The sequence below is a fragment of the Puma concolor genome, chromosome E2 (assembly GCF_028749965.1).
Source record: "Puma concolor isolate L17-30 chromosome E2, mPumCon1.1.hap2, whole genome shotgun sequence".
In the NCBI taxonomy this organism is placed as follows: domain Eukaryota; kingdom Metazoa; phylum Chordata; class Mammalia; order Carnivora; family Felidae; genus Puma; species Puma concolor.
Genome location: NC_141681.1, coordinates 52,525,270 through 52,544,910, shown reverse-complemented (window position 1 = coordinate 52,544,910; position 19,641 = coordinate 52,525,270). Strand labels below are relative to the sequence as shown.

The 19,641-nt window shown below is 57.6% G+C and overlaps 2 protein-coding genes across 7 annotated transcripts in view; one reads left to right on the top strand and one right to left on the bottom strand.

The window, feature by feature from the left end:
- Positions 1 to 401: 401 nt before the first annotated feature.
- On the bottom strand, positions 402 to 9,469 carry FKRP (fukutin related protein). 2 transcript variants are annotated; one of them, XM_086690194.1, is made up of 3 exons: positions 9,422 to 9,469; positions 7,768 to 7,825; positions 402 to 2,673 (listed from the first exon to the last, which is right to left on the bottom strand). In XM_086690194.1, the coding sequence occupies exon 3, from the start codon at positions 2,632 to 2,634 to the stop codon at positions 1,147 to 1,149; it is 1,488 nt and encodes a 495-aa protein (XP_086546320.1). In that variant the 5' UTR covers positions 2,635 to 2,673; positions 7,768 to 7,825; positions 9,422 to 9,469; the 3' UTR covers positions 402 to 1,146. The 2 variants fall into 2 exon arrangements, with proteins under 2 accessions (XP_086546320.1, XP_086546321.1); XM_086690195.1 differs by having other exon boundaries at positions 7,768 to 7,822; positions 9,422 to 9,461.
- Positions 9,059 to 19,641, top strand: part of STRN4 (striatin 4) — a 26,746-nt gene continuing 16,163 nt past the window's right edge. For 2 of the 5 annotated variants that reach the window (XM_086690191.1, XM_086690188.1), the window contains exons 1-4: positions 9,059 to 9,368; positions 17,012 to 17,115; positions 17,642 to 17,715; positions 18,742 to 18,820. In XM_086690191.1, the coding sequence (XP_086546317.1) occupies positions 9,087 to 9,368; positions 17,012 to 17,115; positions 17,642 to 17,715; positions 18,742 to 18,820 (539 nt within the window). In that variant the 5' untranslated portion in view covers positions 9,059 to 9,086. Of the gene's footprint in view, positions 9,369 to 16,048; positions 16,167 to 17,011; positions 17,116 to 17,641; positions 17,716 to 18,741; positions 18,821 to 19,641 lie in introns of all 5 variants that reach the window. The other 3 variants (XM_086690192.1, XM_086690190.1, XM_086690193.1) reach the window with 2 other exon arrangements.

The window sequence follows — 19,641 nt, the reverse complement described above, 5'->3', positions numbered from 1 at the left end:
GACTTGCCTAAGATGACCAGGAAAATAAGTGGCCAAGCCAGGAGCCAACCCCAGCCTTGATTCCTGACCCCTTTACCACTCAAGTGCCACCCAGCACCCAGTCACCTCCATTTCTTAGGTGCAAAGCAGAGTTTCGGAGACGCAGAGCGGTACCACAGAGAGGGGCATAGTATCCAACTTCTGTGTGGGCTCCAGACTGACTGCCTGGGTTCAAGTCCCTGCTCGGTCACTTCCCAAGCTGTCTGACCTTGGGCAAATGGCTTTACCATTCTAGCCTCAGTTTGCTCCCCTGTAAAATGGAAATAATAGCAGCTCTCACCTCAGGACCTGGGGGTGAGACATAAATCAGTGAATCTGTGTGAAATACTGAGAAGGATGCCTGGCACACGGTATGTGCTGAGTAACGTGAGTTATGACGACTGTTTATCCGGCCTTGCAGTGGGCTAACAGGTGCAGAGAGCTGAAATAATGAGGTAACACCATTAACATGGAGTGGGGCCGGCATCCAGGACCCGGTTCTTAACCATAGCTGCAGCTCAGGGCTCTGAGCCTGTTCCCTCCTCTGGAAGAGGAGGTCAAGAGCAGCATGCACCTCCCGGGGCTCTCGAAGGGCGAAGGGGGATAGTTATCCGGTCCTGCAAGACACAGGAGATTAGAGAGGCCTGAGACTCAAGAGTCAGGAAAGCTACAGAACGGAGGGGACAGGCTTACCGGCGCCTTGGCCCCACAGCAGGACAACGGCGCCCCCTGGTGGCGGAAGCAGCCCCAGCAACCAAGTGCCCCACGGACTGTGAGCTGGACAGAGGGCGCTCATTGAATCCCGGAAGAAACTGAGGCACAGAGAAGCTGGGACAGTCGCCCAGGCCCACCTAAGTCGCAAATGGTAGAGCTGGGGTTTTGGTCGCGGCAGTCCAGCCCAGAACCCACACGCTTTCCTCTTTACAAAAACTGTCCGTGCTCTGAATAAAGCCCACGCTCTCGGAAATCTTGGGCAGCGTAGGTCTTCGACGTCCGGGCCTGTGCTGGGCCTTGCAGGGCAGCTGGGCATCCCCGGCCCGCCCACCAAACGCCAGCGGCGCCGAAGCAAAGGCCAGCTCCCCGCGCATGAGCGTTCTTCTCCCGATCCCAGGAGCGGCCGCTGGAGCCTCAGCCGCTTCCCGCCAAACTCAGGAGTGACGGGTTGGGGTACTCGGGATTCTCGATGACCCCGGGGCCGAACTTGAGCTCCAGGAAGCGACGGTAGTTGTTAGGCGCCTGCGCCACGAAGCCAGCGAAGGGCAGGGGCACGAGAGGCTGCAGGAAGTGTTCGGGGAACTCGACATCCTGCCGGTGGTCCAGCCACGTGTCCTTGGTCATGACCCCGTTGCGGGGGTAGAAAGGCCACAGGTCCACGTGCAGATGGTTGCTCTCGCTGTACTGCACGCGGAAGAAGTCGCCCTCTACGGCCTTCTCCCACACGAAGCCGCGCTCGTCCACCACCGAGCCCGCCTCGGCGCCGCGCAGCTGCTCGCAGTTGCCCACGTCCTCCAGGTAGATGCCCAGGTCCACGTCGTAGTCCCACGGGATGATGTCCCCGTGGCGGGCGGCCCCCAGCAGCGAGCCGCCCTCCAGCCAGTAGCGCACGCCCGCCGCCTCCAGCACGCCCACCACGTAGCGGGCGGTCTCGCGCAGCGCGCGCAGGCAGCACGGCGGCGTCCAGCGCTGCTCGTACAGGTAGGCCGGCGTGTCGCCCACCACCGTCCCGAAGCAGCGCGGCGTCTCCTTGCTGCAGCCGAACCACTCGAGCCGCCCGCCCTCCCCGCTCACCAGGCGGATGCCCAGCGCGCGCAGCAGCGCCGCCCGCCGCGCGCGCCCCTCGCGCTCCGCCTTCCAGCGCGCGTGGGCCGTGGCCAGCGGGGGCAGGCGCGCCGCGCCGAACGGCAGGTCCAGCAGCCGCACGGCCCAGCCGCGGAGGGCCGTCTGCAGGAAGAGGCCGGTGCCCACCGGCCGGGCCAGGGGCGCCGACAGGTTGAAGAGGTCGCGGGCGCGCAGGAGCACCACGGCGTCTCCGTCCAGGGCGTCGCAGCGGGGCGCGGACGGGGCGGGGCCGTAGCGGGCGGTCCACTCGCGCAGGCTGACGTTCAGGGCCAGGCAGCGGGCGGGGTTGGCCGAGGCGACTGGGGCGGCCACCAGGCGTGCACCTCCGGCCCGGAGCGCCTCCACCATGTGCTCCAGCTGGCCCGGTACCTCGGCCCTAGCCCCGTCGGGCACCAGGGCCACGAATTCGGTGGCTACATAGGTCTCGGGGCGCGAGGCGGCGGCGGGCCGGTCCAGGGCGGGCTGGAGAAGCGCCAGACGAACGTTGGGAACCCGGGGCAGGGCCAGGGGTGGGTAGGGGAGCGTGTCGGCGGCCACCACCACCGGCTGGGCCGCGTCCTGTTGCAGGAAGGAGTCCACCAGCTCTGGCACCGCGTTGTCGAAGGCCTCGAACTCGCGCACCAGGACGGTGACGCGGGGGCCGGCGGCAGCTCCACGGCGGGGACCCCGGGCCCGGGAGTTCCTGGGCTGGTGCTGTAGCCACGAGACATAGAAGAGGACCAGGAGGTTGAGCGTGATGGCGGCTGCCAGGACAGCCTGGCAGCGGGTGAGCCGCATGGGGTCAAAGTCGGGCCCTAGCTGGGCCTCCAGGGCATCCTGGGGAGGGAGAATGAAAGGGGAGGCTGGAGCTGGTTGTCAGAAACCTCCTACCAGACCTCCTTAATCCTCAGCATTGCCCTTCTCTCCCAGCCCTTTCTCTATGTAGTGTCAGCTCTGACTTGCCCTCCTCCAGGAAGCCCTCTCTGACTTCCCATCCACCCCGCTCTGGGCTCCTTCAGCTCCTTGGGTTCTCCCACCCTAGTCCACCACTCTACGTCATGTCATTACTGCGTGGGGGCAGGTCTGCATCCTCCCACTGGATTGTGAGACCCATGAGGGCCGGCCCTGAGCTGGTCTCGATCACTGCTGGGTCCCACGTTCCACCCAGCACAGGACCTGGTGCTTAGCAAGTTTTTATCAAGTGATTCACCTTCCCTTCTTCCTTGTTCAATCCCACCTATTCCTTATCCTTTTCTTTGTCGACTTCTCATTCTGTTTTGGGTTCGATTAGAAATGCCCAACTCCATCCCCGAGCCCAGGCTGCACCTTCTGCTCCACCGTTCCCTCCTCCAGGAAGCCCCTCCTGATCTCTCTCTCCTGTTCCTCTCACACCCTGTCCGGGCCGAAGGGGGGGGGGGGGGGAGGCTGCAGCATGGGCACCGAGCCCCTCCCCCACAGTCCCCTTCTCACTTCCTCAACTCCTGTGCCATCTGGTCATCTGATGGTCGGCCAGATTGATTTGGTTTTGCAAGAAAAGCTAGAAATGTTTTCTTAAATCAGAATTACCCCGATTTTTAATACTGCCTGCTCATTAAACAACCACCACGGCCTGGATCACACTCCTAGAAACATAGGGGCGCCTGCCTGGCTCAGTCCATTAAGCATCAGACTCTTGATTTCGGCTCAGGTCATGATCTCACAGTTCATGGGCTCGAGCCCCACCTCCGGCTCTGTGCTGTCAGCACAGAGCCTGCTTGGGGTTCTGTCTCTTCTTTCTCTTTCTCTGCCCCTCCTCCGTGCTCGCTCTCTCTCAAAATAAATAAACTTAACAAACAAACAAATTCCTAGAGCCAGAAAGTAGAAAGGTGGTTGCCAGGGGCTGTGAGGAGGGTGAAATGGAGTTGTTTAATGGGTATAGATTTCCAGTTTTGCAAGATTGAGGAAGTTCTGGAAACTGCACAATAATGTTGAATATATACAACACTATTGAACTATGCGCTTAAGAATTGTTTAGATGAGGGGTGCCTGGGTGGCTCAGTCGGTTAAGCGTCCGACTTCGGCTCAGGTGTCGAGCTCTGTGCTGACAGCTCAGAGCCCGGAGCCTGCTTCGGATTCTGTGTCTCCCTCTTTCTCTGCCCCTCCCTTGCTCATGCTCATGCTCTGTCTCTCAAAAATAAATAAATGTAAAAAATGAAAAAAATTTGTTTAGATGATAAATTTTGCTTTGTGTATTTTATTACAACTCAAAAAAATTTTTTTTAATGTTTAGTTTTGAGAGAGCGCGCGAACAGGGGAGGGGCAGAGAGAGAGGGAGACAGAATCTGAATCAGGCTCCGGGCTCTGAGCTGTCCGCACAGAGCCCGCCGTGGGGTTCCAACTCAGGAACGGGGAGATCGTGACCTGAGCCGAAGTCGGATGCTTCACCGACTGAGCCACCCAGGCGCCCCCACAACTAAAATTTTTTTAAATGTTTGTTTGTTGAGAGAGCATGAGCAGGGAAGGGAGAGAGACAGACAATCCCCAGCAGGCTCTTGCTGTCAGCACAGAGCCTGACAGGGGGCTTGAACTCACGAACCATGAGATCACGACCTGAGCCGAAATCAAGAGTCAGCCGCTTAACAGACGGAGTCACCCAGGTCCCCCTAGAATTTTTTTTTTTTTTTTTTAAGGGGAGTGGGACAGCCCAAAAGAGGCTGGGGAGGTAGGGGACGCCCACTCTTCATTCATTGGCCGCACTCCTAAGCAACCTCCAGGTGGCGCTGCCTCCCCGTGCCCCGCACAACTTTGAAGCTCTGGCTGGTCTCCGGCACAGGAGTAGAGATACTCAGAATGTTTTTCCACGAGGGATTTCCATGGGTTTCTACTCCTCCCGGGAAGGGTGACATCAGAGACCCAGCTAATCTTCCCACCCACCTGAATACTTCTGACCAAAGCTCCCCCTTGGGCCCGGGTCCACCCAGATCCCCCCTCAGCCTCCCCGGTCTCCTTTTTTTTTTTTTTTTAATGTTTTTATTTATTTTTGAGAGGGAGCGAGCATGTGTGAGGCGGAGGAGGGGCAGAGAGAGGGAGACTGAGGATCTGAAGAGGGCTCTGCACTGACAGCAGAGAGCCTGATGTGGGGCTTGAACCCTCAAATGCAAGATCATGACCTGAGCTCGACTGACTGAGCCACCCAGGCGCCCCTCCCTGGTCTCCTGACGAAATCCCCTCCTGGTGGCAGCCAGAGAGGTTTTCATAAAGCACAAACCTGACCTCTCCCTCCCTGGTCCGAACCTGCCATGGCTCTTCGGTAACCCGAGCAGAAAGTTTAAGTTTCTTACAACATCCCGCGAGCCCTTGGGTGACCTGTCCCTTGCTGGCCCACCGGGTCCAGCCCCGTCTCCTGCCATGTGTCAGACTCTGTGCCTAAGCCACCTTGGACTTCGCCTCAAACAGATCTTATTTCTAAGCCTTTGGACATTCTGTTCCTTCTGCTTCTCCTCCCAAACACCCCTCCTCCCCGTGCCTCTTTTCTCCTGGAGAACGCCTACTTACGCTTTAGGCCTCAGCTCTGATGGCTCCTCCCCCAGGAAGGCCTCCCCGAACCCCAGGCTGGGTCAGAAGTCCTCCCTGGGCCCCCCATGCCTCAAGTTCCTGAAGCCAGACTCTGCACTATGTGGCCTGAGTCTTCCTGCCTCTTCCCTCTCCATCTCCCACCAGGAATAGGCTCCTATCTCTCTTCACCCATCCCAGGCCTGTTTCCCCTTCTCTGACCCGCCTCGGCCGACACTTAAGAATCCAAGTTGCACTTTAAGAGCAACTTTTATTTTTATGTTTATTTTTTGATAGGGGGAGGGGGAATCTGAAGTGCGCTCTGCACTGATGGCAGAGAACCTGATGCGGGGCTTGAACTCACAAACTCTGAGATCGTGACCTGAGCCGAAGTCGGACACTTAATTGACTGAGCCACCGAGGCGCCCTAACAACTTGTTTTAGAACCTTGGAATTGCCTTCTGGATCTTAGATTGATTCTTCTTTCCTTCAGTCCTTCCCTCTGTTTGTGGAACTCCTACAACGTGCCAGGCACTGTTTGAGGCACTGGGGGCACAGCAGTGGACACATGGCACACAAAGACAGACAGCAACCCTGACCTCACATTACTGGGGGGGGGGGGGCGGGGGGAGGAGACTTTGGAACCACAGAATCTTCGGGGTCTTAAAAATCTTAGACGCTTAGAGCGTATGTACATAGAAGCACAGGAGAGACCACGGATAGTTTCGGAACCTTCTGAAGATTCTAAAAAGAGACCATCATCCTGCTGTGCCCGCATCTCCCAACAGTCTGTTCCCCACTCAGCGCCCAGAGGCATCCTGTTAAAACTCAAATTAGATCCCGTCCTGCGTCTGCTCAGACCCTTCTGTGGCCCACAACTCACTCAAGGGAAAAGCCGAGTCTTTACCGGGGCCCCCTGGGCTCTGTCTAATCCTCCACCCCCTCCCACTCTTAGCTCCAGCCGCGCTGCCCGCCGAACACCAGCGTTCAAATACATCCGGGACACCATGGCCAAAGATCAGCGGCTCCTTCTGCCCGGAAGCTCATCCCCAGGTCTCCACATGGCTCCTCCTTCCTGGCCTTCAGGCCTCTCCTCAAACGTCACCTGTCCAGTGAGCCCTCTCTTTGGCTTTTCTTTCTCAAAATGCATCTCCCCGTCACCCACGTATTTCGTGCGCCCCACCCATCCCTGTGTTTTCTCCCCTCATCGTTATCACGTAGATTTCACTTATTATTTTGTTCCCTGATGTACACTCAGGGCACAGCTCAGTGCCTGACACATAGCAGGTGCTTAATAAATTTGTGTGGCACCAGTGACTGAGTCTAGGTGTTCCGATGGGGAACGTGGGGCTCAGAGATAGAAACCATGGAGAACTCAGGTCTCTACTTCTCAGGCCCTGGCTATTGGAATGCTCTGTCTGGCTGACTCTAGGCCCCAAGATGCCCAGCCGGACAGAGGACAGAAATGGGGTCCTCAGAGACCAGTGAGTATGACAGTCAGACGAGCAAGCGAAGGCACCAGAGAATAAAGAGAAAGGAATCATCCAGCCCCCTGACTAGGTTGCTCTTGGCTTCCCCAACTATGAGGGCTCAAATCTCCTTTATCGAGGCAAAGTGGATGAAATGATGATTTTGAAGGTGCGAATGTTCTCTCTCTGAATCCCATCAGGATGATACTATCAACGATTCTAGCCAATCGTGATACGCCAGACCCCTTTCTAAGCACTTTACACATAGGAACTTGTTTGCTCTTCAAGTTCTGATCACATTTAGAGATGAGGAAAACTGCAGCACAGAGAAGTGAAGTCACTCGTTCAAGGTCACACAGCTGGGAGATGGTGGACCCAGATGTGACTCCCAAACCTGGCGAGTTTTGTCCAGTTTATTGTTTTCAACCAATAAACTCTGCTATCCCTCTTGAGTCCACTCAAGACAGCCCAGCTCTCTGTCCACCCTCAGCGAACATTCTGCAGGTGCTTTCAAAGCTGAATATGGCATATTCCGTACTTCAACCCATCAACTCTTCTGGGGACTCGGGAAGACGGAGGCAGTCATTGGGCAGGCCCTCCAGAGGTAAGCAGACAAAAACCACACTCACAACTTACAGATAGGTCAGGAGACCAGCAGGGGGTGTGGCAGAGGAAAGAGGGTCAGGGAAGGAGAGGACAGTTAAGAGGAGACTTTGTGTCTCTCCATGTCCCATCAAACAAGGGTCAGTGGATCCAGATTCCCTTCAGGCCTAGGTTCACCCGGCCTGAGCTCTGATCTGGACTGAGTCTTAGCTGCTGCATCTGCGGGGTGCGAATGTGGCAGGTGAAGAAAATGAGCGATGTGTAGGAACGGCTTTGGGGAGAAGGGCGATTTCCACCTGAGTGCTGGTGACACTGTGGGACTTCTTACCTCCTAGGCTGCTGTGGGAGCTCCCGGTGGGCGGTTCCAGACCAGCTCAAATGCACTGCTGAGGGAACAAGGACCAGAAAACCCCAAATCAGCCAATTTTGCACAAGAGAGTACGGCTTCATCTTACCTACAGAAGTGGCAGCGAGAAGGTCAGAGAATCCTTTTTCTTGAAGTTCCATAAGCTCAGGCGCCACCTGGAGTGTCTCAGGAGTGGGTGGGAAGGGTGTCAGTTACCACAGCGACCTATAACCATCCCTTTCTTATGAATGTGTCCAGAGAGGTGGGGCTAGAAGTGACCAGAGCTGTTACCATGACAACGCCTTCCCTAGACACACTCCATCCTGAGACACAATCCTAAAACATCCCCTGCCTTGGTGGGCCTGGTTCCTAGGGTCCCTGGAAGGGGGCGGGGGGGGGGGAGGGGGGCTGCTCTTGTTACCATAGTAACCAGGGCTTGCCCTTGCCCGTCTCCACCTCCTGGTCCAGGCCCTGTAACCATAGCAACTAGTCCTCCGCAGAGCATCTTCTCCTCTAAATAAAAACACCTGGTTGGTTTGGGCCACAGGCCTCCCACGACGAGAAAGAGGGGGGGGATCCGGTTACCATGGTAATGCCAGCTGGGCGGCTAGGGGGAGGGGTTGGGAAAGAGGTGTTCTCTCAGCAGTCAGTGTCCTTGGGGCTGGGGTCCTTGCTACCTGAGTGCTAGGTGAGGTTGCCATAATAACCGAATGAGGGTTGGGGCAGAAGGACCACCAGGGACTTAGGTTACCTTAGCAACCTTCCCCAAGTCCAGTGACAGGGCAGGTTTGGGACTTCATAACCACAGAGGGGGAGGCTGCCAGACCGCGGAAGGGTTACCATGACTACCGACCCCGGCCAGGAATCAGAGAGGATGGGGCCATCGCAGAAATCACCCTTGGTGGTCGCCCTTTCTCTCTGACACTGTTTGTCCAGGAGAGTGGCATTTGGGTCTGGAGGGGGTTAGAATCTTTCTTTGGGGCGAAGGGGCAGGAAACGGCCCCTCCCAAAGTCCCGCTTTTCCCAGGGGCGACCCTAGTGCTGGGCCTGGGTGTCCTAAGCTTTCCTCGAGGTGCGCGCTTCCGTCCCGCCCCCTCCCGCCCACCCGCGCGCGCGCGCGCGCGCGCGCTTTCGGGGTCGACCCGGGTGGGCGAGGCGCGCGCCGGGCCTCGTTCCCATCACCGGCCCCCCCCGGCCCCCGCCAAGCGCGCGCGCGGGCGGTGCGCGCGCGGGGGGGGGGGGGGTACGGCCGCGCAGGCGCGCGAGGCACAGCGGGCGCGCGGGCCGGCCCCGGGGCCTCCATGATGGAGGAGCGAGCGGCCGCCGCGGTCGCCGCCGCCGCCTCCTCCTGCCGCCCGCTCGGCTCCGGCGCGGGCCCCGGCCCGACGGGGGCGGCCCCGGCCTCTGCCGCTGCCCCGGGGCCCGGCCCGGCCGGTAAGGGAGGCGGCGGCGGAGGCAGCCCGGGGCCTTCAGCGGGGCCCGAGCCCCTGAGCCTGCCCGGGATCCTGCACTTTATCCAGCACGAGTGGGCGCGCTTCGAAGCGGAGAAGGCCCGCTGGGAGGCCGAGCGCGCCGAGCTGCAGGTGAGCGCCGCCCCGGGACCCCCGACCCCCCGCCCGGCCCGGCCCGGCCTCACCCGCCGCCGCCGCCGCCGCCATCTTGGAGCAATGGCCGCCGGGACGGCCGGGGGGGCGGGAGGGGACCGCGACCGGCCCGGAGACCGAGAGAGGGGCCGTCCGAGGGGGCTCCTGAGGCATCCGACGGCTCGAGGCGGGAGGGGGCGGGAGAGCCCGACCGGGGCCGGCCGAGAGGAGGCGCGCAGGGCATCGGACCCGGCTGCGAGCGGGAGTGGGAGCGAGCGGACCGGCAGACGGGTTCCCGGGAGAGGGGCCTCGGGCCCTGAGGGGAGCCCAGGAGAACTCAGCGGAGGGTGGTGGGAGGAGTTGGGGGGGGTTCTTGTTGGGAGTGAGCGGAAGCCCGAAGGGTGCCCCGGGGTTCCCACCTCCGTCCCCGACCAGGTGAGGGTTGGAGGTGGAGCCTGATGGGGTTTAGAGGGGAGAGAGCGGAGGTCGGGGGGGACGTGGGAGCCGCCGAGGGCCAGAGTGGAACGAGCGGGGGACCGGCCTGCGTAGGAAGAGGAAGTCAGGGAGCCTGGGACGGGGTGTGTTTCGGATTGTTTGGACGGTGGAGGCGAAACGAAAAGACGGCTGTATGAGGACTCGGGATGAGAGGAGAGCCTCGAGGGGTCCAGGAGGAAGATGTGTGCCCTTCCCTTTCAGGAGGGAACTTTGGGGAGGCCTGGCCTGTGTGGCTGAACAGTGCAGGGAGGCGTCCCCGGGGACAGAAGCATGGACAGGGCCAGGACTTGCTAGGAGCCTGTATGGAAGAGCTGCGGAGCGGAAACTCTTAGTTTTGGGAGTGAGTGGGTGTGGGGGAGGGGGCGGGAGGAGGGGGGATTTGAGACGGGAGGTGTGTGCAGATGTCAGGTGGAGAACCCTGGACTGGAGTGCGCTGGCGACCAACGTGGAGATAAGGGGACCTGGGATGGGGACAGGGAGGAGGAATCCAGGGGCACCTGGAAGATGGCAGGGGGAGCATTTTGCAGAGCAGGTAGACAGCATAGAAGAAGCATCTCAGAAGGACCCCGGGAGGAGATATGTTTGTGGAAGTTTCCGGGAGAGGACCCCGTGGTTTGTGGAGTAGTTTGGGAGAGGAGTGTGCCCAGGGATGATGTTTGGGAGAGCTTGAGGAATTGGCCTGGGTTACGTGACCTTGAGAAGTGCGGGTCCGCTTGCTGAGCGCTCCGCAGAGCAGAGCTGGGGCGTCAGAGTTGTGAGGATATGAAGGGATCCGGGGATGGGCGGCAAGGATTCTGAGGGTTCCTGGGCTGGGGTATGATTAGCAGGAGCTGGTACCAGTTCTAGCAGCCCATCTCTCTCCTTCCGGCTCACTGTTTTCCTGTCCAGTTGATGTGGGGACCCAAATAACTGATTAGAATTTTGTCCAGAGGAAGAATAAAGAGAGCGTTCGGCAATTCTCCCACCCCTAGGGAGGGATCTTAGCTGTGTGGTAGCTGGGGCTCGGCACTGAGGTGGGAGAGGAATCCTTATGTAAGCACCCCTCACTTTTGTGTTCGATTCGCAGTTTCCGGAGCTCTTCCCCAGCGTACATCTCTCATCAGATCTCAATACCCCATTATGTAGACAGGGCCAGTGTCATTGCCCTCATTCAGCTTGTTGCTGAAACTGATGCCAGCCGCTGTTTAGTGAGCACATAGGAGGTGCCAGGCCTGTATGAAGCACTTTAGCTAGAGACATGGTATCGTTTAATCCTTGCAGCATTCAGCAAGGGTAAGTAATAGCGTTCCCCCCACCACCCTGCTATTTGAGAAAAGAATCCCAAAAGGAAAGGGAGGCTCTAGGACAGTCAGTGATTGATCTAGGATCACAGCCTGTGGGTAGAAGGGCTGGTCTATGGCTTTTAAAAGCACATGCTCTATACCTCTCTGCTGTCCAGTACAGATGAGGAAACTGTTCCCAGGAAGCCCAGCGGCCTCCTCAGGATCATCCAAACAGTCATAGGCAGACCTGGGATTGCATTTTGGTCTCTGGGACCGCATGCCGGTGCACCCTACAGCACCCACCCTACCACTGTCCCGTATTTGTGATGAACGAGAGAAGAGTTATGTTTATTCCCTCCCTCAGTGGCTCTTGGCAGGAACTCGCGAACAGGACCCAGTTAGGCTCTCCCAGGTCTAGGCTGCGGCGTTAACTTACTTTGTATTTTTGTTTGCTGTTCGTTCCGTCCCATTAATAAAAGCACACAGATCTCAGGAGTGTTTGCGTGTGTGTATATGCATGTATATAAGTGTGTACTTACGAGTGAGAGGGGAAAGTCCCCCTCTTGTCCCTTCCCTGCTCTCCCCTGAAACTGTTGCTGCTGTAAAAGTAGTTCAGCTCTGCCCTGTGTGATATGCAAGGTCTATTATACATATCATTTTGTGACTTTTTTCACAGTCTCTGTGTCTTGACGTTCCTTTCCTGTCAGCACAGAGAGTTACTTTTGATAACTACATTGGGCTGGATGTTTGCACCATTCCTCCTTTAGATGACCTTGTGGACAGATTTTAGCCTGTTTCCAGTTTTTCCTTCAGAAATGGTGGCGGTGACTATCTTTGCAGGGCAGGTGGATGGGATGATAGAATAGATACGCTTATGAGACGGTGATGGGTTCTGCCAGGTTACCTGGCGGTCACACCCCCAATAACAGCACCTTTTTTTGCATACCTGTGCCCGGAATACTTAACCGCTTGCTTACAGAAGTGTGACTTCTCCCTCCCGTGAGGTCCTTTAAGGCCTGTGCTGTGTCAGACTTTTGCGAGGAGCCCTGAATGCCTTTTCTCCAAATAGCTGAGCTACAGCCGCTCCTGGCACAGGACCTGCTGAGCATCAGTGTGCGCTAGACGAGGCAGCCCCTCGTGTGGTCCTGCCAGGAGGTACCCAAGGATTGGAGCAGGGAGGTGGCACGGATGTGGTCTGACGATACGCAGGACTTTGTCAGGTGGGGGATTCTGAGAGGCAGGCAGCCCGGTTCCTGCCCTTCAGAAACTTCCACGCTAACAGAGGAGGCGGGTGTGCACAGGAGGCTGCAGAGAACCGTGTACACGTTCACACGCAAGCTGGGTACTTGATGGGGTGCCTCTGCTTGAAGCACAGTGATCGTTTCAAGAAAGCATAAAATATTTTAATGAAAACGTAAGTCGAAGTCGCAAATATTTGTGTTTTGTAGATAATGTGTGTTGCGAATTTAGGGTAAATCAACTCAGGGTAAAGTAAGCACGAGAGATCACATACAAACCCTATCGCTTATCGACCCATGGCACCTCTGGGGAGGGGAGCTGCTTGAGGACAGGAGGAACCTCTCAGGGGACTCTCAGCTGGATGCCCACTTAGGAGCAGCAAGTAGTGGTGAGTGTGGCAGCAGGGAAGGTGTGGAACTGGCCGCTCCCCACTTCCAGCCTCACTAGGGGCTCCAATGGATGGGGCGGGGGGCGTCCTCCCTGCGAGGAGCCCGTGCGGCTTGGGAAGGAGGAGTGCAGGAGACATGGGGCTCGGTGGGTCCAGAAGGGGAGCACACAGGACTGGGGGCTGGGACAGGAAGCCCAGCACCAGCTCCTGGGAGGATTGAGATGCTGAGGCTCCCGGGAAGCCTTTTCCGCGCTGCCTAGCTGGAAAGGGGGAGCAGCCGCAGGAGAGGTGGCAGCTGAGTTTGGGCACGGATCTGGGGCGGGGGAGGGGGTGTTCTAACAGTCGGGCCAGAGGGAGTGGCAGCGGGTGGATGTGGTGGGTAGAGAAACTTCCAGATCCTGGGCTTACTTGCCAGCCTTCCATGGCACTCAGGTCAGACAGACAGCATGGGCTGCCGGCATTTTCAGAGGTAGGAGGGACTGGCCCCTGACACTTCCCCTTTCTGTGGGATTCTGTTGAGTTGGTTCGGGGCTTCGACCACATGTTTGTGGTTCTCTCTCTCCTCCCTTTGCCAGAGGAACTGGGGAAGGGACAGCGGAGCAGAGTGGGCTGAGCCAGGTTCTTGCACCATAATTAGGAGAAGGGAGATGGGGACTTGACGTGGTGGTAACAAGGAGATACAGGGGCCAGGCTGAGCATGTGTGAGGGTCTGGCACGTTCTTGACTTCCCTTTCTCCCCCCACAGACTGAGGTCACCTGTGTCATCAGTCCTGCCTCCTTAGCACCTCAGATCCAGTAACCCAGCACCCCCATCTAGTCTGAGCCACTGTCATTTCTCCCTGGCGTTTCTGGGACTGCCTCCTGTGACTGGGGCATGCCCCTCCCCCCAGGCCATCAGTTCTCCATAGTATAGCTGGAATTATCTTTGTAACATGCACTGATCCCATCTCTCCCTTGTTTGAAACCTTTCCATGGCTTCCCCTGTGCTCTCAGGACAACCTTCGAACCCTAATTTGGTCTGCGGTCCTTTCTCGGGCCTACAAGCCTCTCTGCCTTTCTTCGTGAACCCTGTAGCACATTCTGATGTGGCCATACTGGCCTCAATTTATGACCCCACCGGCGGAATACGAGTGTGCCTGTCTCCCCGGTTCTTGGCCAGTCCAGGCATTACTTAGCATGTACGTGCTCAGTTCTCAGCTAACCTGAGGGAGAGACCTGGTCCCTAGAGCAGGACAGAGGTGACAGTTGGTTTGTGGGCACGGATCTTGTCTCTACCCTCTTCCAGCAGCCACTCTACTCCCCTGGCTGACTTCTGACAGCCTTTGGGTCTTGGCTGAACTGTGCATCTTGACTCCAGAAACGGGTTGGGCGTCCCTTGTCCCATAACACCCTTTGCTTCCTCACCGTGGCCATAGTCAAATCGTGTGTTGGTTGTCGATGCTTCTGCCTGTCTCCTGTGCTGCACTGAGAGCTCTGTGGGGCCAGGAACCACTCAGACGAATGCCTCATGCAGGACCTGGCTGTCACAGGCTGTCACAGGTGCTGGATGTTGGAATGAATGGAGGCTCTCAGCAGGCTGTACTGGCCCTGGGAACCAGAACACTCGCTGTGGAAGCCACAGAGGGTAGGGAGGACGGTGAGGAGGTAACTCAGAGCTTGTGTTTGGCGATCGACCTTTTCTTCTCCACCTCTCTCCCCCACCTTCTGAAATAGACGGGACAGGGTAGACTTGGGTGACTGAGAAGATACACAAAGGACAGACATTTCAGACTTCCAAGATGGTGATCACACGAGAGTCCGCCTGTCTAGCCTTAGATATTTACGTACGTATGTGTTGATTTAACGTTTGTTTATTTTTGAGAGAGACAGAGTGTGAGCAGGAGAGGGGTGGAGAGAGGGAGACACAGACTCTGAAGCAGGCTCCGGGCTCTGAGCTGTCAGCACAGAGCCTGATGTGGGGCCCAAACCCATGAACTGTGAGATCATGACCTGAGCCGGAGTTGGATGCTCAATAGACTGAGCCACCCAGGCGCCCCTGTGTTAATTTAAAACGTAGAGCGAAAACAATGTTCACAAGGGCGGGGTGGGGAGTCCCATTCCTTCAGTGGACGGAGGATATTTTCCCCCCATAGTGTACCTGGTGACATATGGCGATCTGTTTGTTATTTGTCCCCTCCCCTCCGTAACACACGTCTCATCTTGTTTAGTGCTGTTCTCTGTCTGTAGCTGTATCTGATACTTAGTTGGAGCTTAGTAAGTATTGGTGTCAACGGGTGAACACGTGAAACCTTTGTTTTATGTCAATGCTCATATATCCTTTTTTATTCTCTCAAAAAGAAGCCTGCGGGGCGCCTGGGTGGCGCAGTCGGTTAAGCGTCCGACTTCAGCCAGGTCACGATCTCGCGGTCCGTGAGTTCGAGCCCCGCGTCGGGCTCTGGGCTGATGGCTCAGAGCCTGGAGCCTGTTTCTGATTCTGTGTCTCCCTCTCTCTCTGCCCCTCGCCCGTTCATGCTCTGTCTCTCTCTGTCCTAAAAAATAAATAAACGTTGAAAAAAAAAAAATTAAAAAAAAAAAAAATAGAAAAAAAAAGAAGCCTGCGTTGCACTTATAGCTGTAGGCTAGCTACATCCCTGGAAGTGGACCTGTCAGGACAAAGGGAATGTGCGTTTGACATTTTTATAAACATGGCCAAATTGCCCTCCAGGAAGGGTGCGTCGATTTATGACCCCACCAGCGGAACATGAGCGTGCCTGTTTCCCTGGTTCTCAGCCAGTGCCAGGCATTACTTAGCACCTGCTCAGTTCTCAGCTAACCTGAGGGAAAGACCTGGTCCCTGGAGCACGACAGAGGCGATAGTTGGCTTGTGGGCACGGGCTGTGCTGCACTGCCAAGTGCACAGGGCAGATAGGTCATGGCCCTTGGAGCCCCAAGGAGAGGGAGAGCCGTGGGGGGCGGGCATCCGAGAGGCTACTGAAGCTTACAGTCCTGGAGCAGGGCTTTGAGAATGGTCATGGCCTGGAAGAGGGGTCTGTGGCCAGACCCGGGGCTTCTGGTGGAGTCACTGAAGTCCTCCAGCAAGCACGTGGTGTTTGGGGAACGGCTGCGAAGACGACGCAGCCGCCTGTGGGGCAGGAGGCCTGTAAGCCACAGACCTCTCCGCTCAATGGGGCTTGGGTCTCAGAGGGCTCTTCACTCCCTTAAGGAGCTGGGCCCATTTCAGCGTTGCGGAAGAACGGACAGGGAGAATAAAAATAATAGGTAGGAGCTGGCATTTATTAGCCCTTCTTCTGTGCTAGGCCTCGGACTGAGAAGAACTTAACACATGAGGGGCAGGCACTCTCGTGAGCCCCATTTTCTAGAAGGGGAAATGGAGGCTCAGAGAAGGCCGGTGACCTGCCTAAGATCATGCAGCAAGTAAGTGGCCGAGCCCGGCCTGGAGCTCAGGCTGTCCCAGCCTGTCACAGTGGAGCACTTGGGGAGAAGCCAGGGTTGAGCCCTGCTCTCAGGGCTTTGGCACAGGACTTCTGGAACATGGTCAGGGGCCAGGATCCTGCCTCGAAGGCCGTTGGCCCAGTGTCTCCAAAAGACCTGTTGACAGACCAGAGCAGACTGGGGTAGCCCATGCCAGCAGACGGTGTGAAGTGGTTGGCAGGGGCCCTGGGTCATGTCTGTGGCATGTCTCGCTCACCCTGGGCAGACTCCGGTGGGACGCGTGGTCCCCACGGTGGGGGTTGGGTGGTAAAGCTTTTGCATTGGAGCGGGAGCTGAGCTGAGCCACCCACTCTTGTCCCTAAGCTCCAGAAGTAGCTTCCTACGCCTCCCAGAGACAGATGCTCTGGTAGAAATAGTGAGACGCCACCTCCACCAGCACTGTAGGGGACAGCACCTGCCTTAGGATGGGGGAGAAGGAGCCGAGGGCTCCTCATGCCTACCTCCCCCGCCTTCGTCCCCGGTCCGGCTTCTCCCCAAAAGCCAGGGGCCACGTTAGGCCCGAGCTGGCCCCATTTTAATCGCAAGGGTTAAAGACTCCTCCTCAGCTCTTTCACGGTGGGTCACATGGCAGGGGACTCTGGAAACAGATCCAGCATGCCCTGTCGCTGCTCCATTGAACCCTGGCTCGGGGCCTTCACGCCTGAGGAAGTGGCTGCTGCATGTCATTGTGGGGGTAGGGGCTGGCGCTGACTGTCCCTGCGTGAGCGAGGGACGCACATCAGTGAGCCTGAGCCCTGCTGCCTTCCCGTTCCCTCCTATCCCTCCAGGCTCAGGTAGCCTTCCTCCAGGGAGAAAGGAAAGGGCAAGAGAACCTCAAGACAGACCTGGTGCGACGGATCAAGATGTTGGAGTATGCCCTGAAGCAGGAAAGGTGAGCCCTGCTGCCCTGGAATCCTGCCTTCTGAAGTCAGGCCCGGATGGAGGCTCAGGAGGCCGGCCGCATGCCTTCCGGCTGAGGGAGGTTTGGAGCCTGGCATTCTCTTCCCCGTCGCCCACCGCCGTGTGGTTCCAGTGGGGGGGACAGAAGAGGGCGCCGTAGGTGGAGTTCAGGATAACGGCTGCTAACAGTTTTCATAGTGGCGGCGGCCCCTGCCGAATGCTCACCGCCTCGGTCCCCTTCCTCCCGCCTAATGGGTCCAGGTGAGGCTTCCAGAGGGTGAGGACTTCTTCGGGGTCTCCTGGAGCCGGGGTAGCTCCCCGGTCTGCCCGACTCCAAAGAGTGGGTCCCTCTCAACGCCACGTGTGGTGCCTCTCCCACCAGCGCTGCTTCCTGAAGGCCGGGGTGGGGGCGGGAGGAGAGTGGGCTGGGGGGCCCCTGGAATCTGGGCGCCTGAGGTGAGTGCTGGCCCAGTCCGCTCTTCTGCATCTGTCCTCCAGTAATCGTTTTGCTCTTTTAGGGCCAAGTATCACAAGTTGAAGTTCGGGACAGACCTGAACCAGGGGGAGAAGAAGCCAGAACTGGCAGAACAAGGTACCCGCCGTCAGATCCACCCTCCTTGCGCCCCCCCGTTCCCAGCAACCCTGAACGTGACGTTGTGGCGCAGAGTGGGGTCGCCTCTTTCTTACTCGCTCCACAGGAAGCAGACTTGGCCGAGTGGGGGGCTGGGGAGGGCTTGAACCTCACTCTCAGCGCCCCTCTTCGTGGGCTGCTCTGCAGGGCCCCAGAGTGGGGAGGGTGGTGGATAGCGAGGTGGAGAGTGAGGAAGGCCTGTCCTGCCTGCCATCCCTCCGTGAAACCGACAGACAGCGTCCCTAACGTTCTAAGCTCCCTGGAAGAGGGCCCTGTTCACCAACAGGTAAGGAGGGCAGGTGTGCCAGGTAGAGGGACGCGTGTACAGAAGCACGACGATGTGGAGGAGGTATGTTAGGGGACAGGCAGTTACTGGGTGAGACTGGAACAAGTGTGGGGGTAGTGGAGGCGACCAGCTGGGCGACCCAGCAAGGCCTTCAGTGCCGCGTGAACAGCGATGCTGTTATTTATGTCAGACCCCTCCTACGAGGACAGGAGCTCCACAGGGCAGGGGTCTTGGTCACTGATGTCACCCAGGTGCCCAGTCAGGAGCCTGGTTGATGCCGAGTGAGTAGTTAATAAAATAAACAGACGGTCTCATTTAATCCTCATGAGGATCCCGAGAGGTAGGTGCTACCGTTATTAACTGATTTTCTCAGAAGAGGAAACTGAGGCTCAGAGATGTAAAGCAGCCTGCTCAGTGGCACACAGCCGGAACATGGCAGAACCGCATTTGAAGTACAGAGCTGCTCTGTATACGCTGTCCGAACAGGATCGGATTCCTGTGTAGGAAAATAACAAGGAGAGTAGAGGGCGTGGAGGGGAGAGGGTAGTAGGTTTCAGACGCCGTCAGGTAGGGACTCAGTAGGACCTGTGACAGTGACCTGATAGTGGCTCGTTAGGGCTTGAGGATGAGGAAGGGGGAGGAGGTGATGGGTACGTGGCAGCACCCCAAGACAACCCACCTCCTTTGTCTCCACTCTCCAGTTTCCAATGGCCCCATGGAGTCGGTCACCCTGGAGAACAGCCCCCTGGTGTGGAAGGAGGGGCGCCAGCTTCTCCGACAGTGAGTGTGCAGGGCAGGGGTGCCGGGCTGGGGTAGGCAGAGGCACGTGTTTGGCTTGGGAGATCAACTTGAAGACTCCACAGCCCTTCCTGTCCCCGTCGGGTGGTTGGAGGACATCGAACTGTCCTTGCTGGATCCTTGCTGGCCTGTCGTGCTGTGGGTGGAGGCTGGCCTGGAGGGAAGACTTGGCTGCAGGAGGCAGACATGGGGGAACTTTGCTCTTGAGAAGTGACCCCAGAGGCCTCTGGCTTTTAAAAAAGGGGGTATTGTATTATTAAAGAGGTTTGTGGTTTTTTATTTTTCTGATTTGAAGAAGTGACTTTTTTTTAGGTTTCTTTATTTTGAGAGAGAGAGAAAGAGAGCATAGGAGAGACAGAGAGAGAGGAGGAGAGAGAGGATCCCAATCTGTCAGAGCAGAACCCGATGCAGGGCTCGAACTCATGGACTGTGAGATCATGACCTGAGCCGAAACAGAGTCAGATGCCTAACCGGCTGTGCCACCCAGGCGCCCCATGTCCCTGATTTCCTTAAGCTAAATATCTGGAAGCACATTGCTAGCTTCCAGTGTGTGCAGGCAGTCACAGCAGAATGGTTGTAACACGCAGCACCTGCCAGGCGCCTGTTATGTGCCTGGCGCTGTGCTGAATGTCGCGCTCACGTTGATTCCTCGCGAGACTTCCTATGCGGTAAGCTCCTAGAGTTCCCCTAACGGCATGGGTGCGGAGAGGGCGTGTGTTTGCATAAGACGACAGCGCCGTCAAGTGGAGGGTCCGAGAGGTGATCTTGGGGGTCCACCCCCAGAGCCCAGCTTCTTCACCACC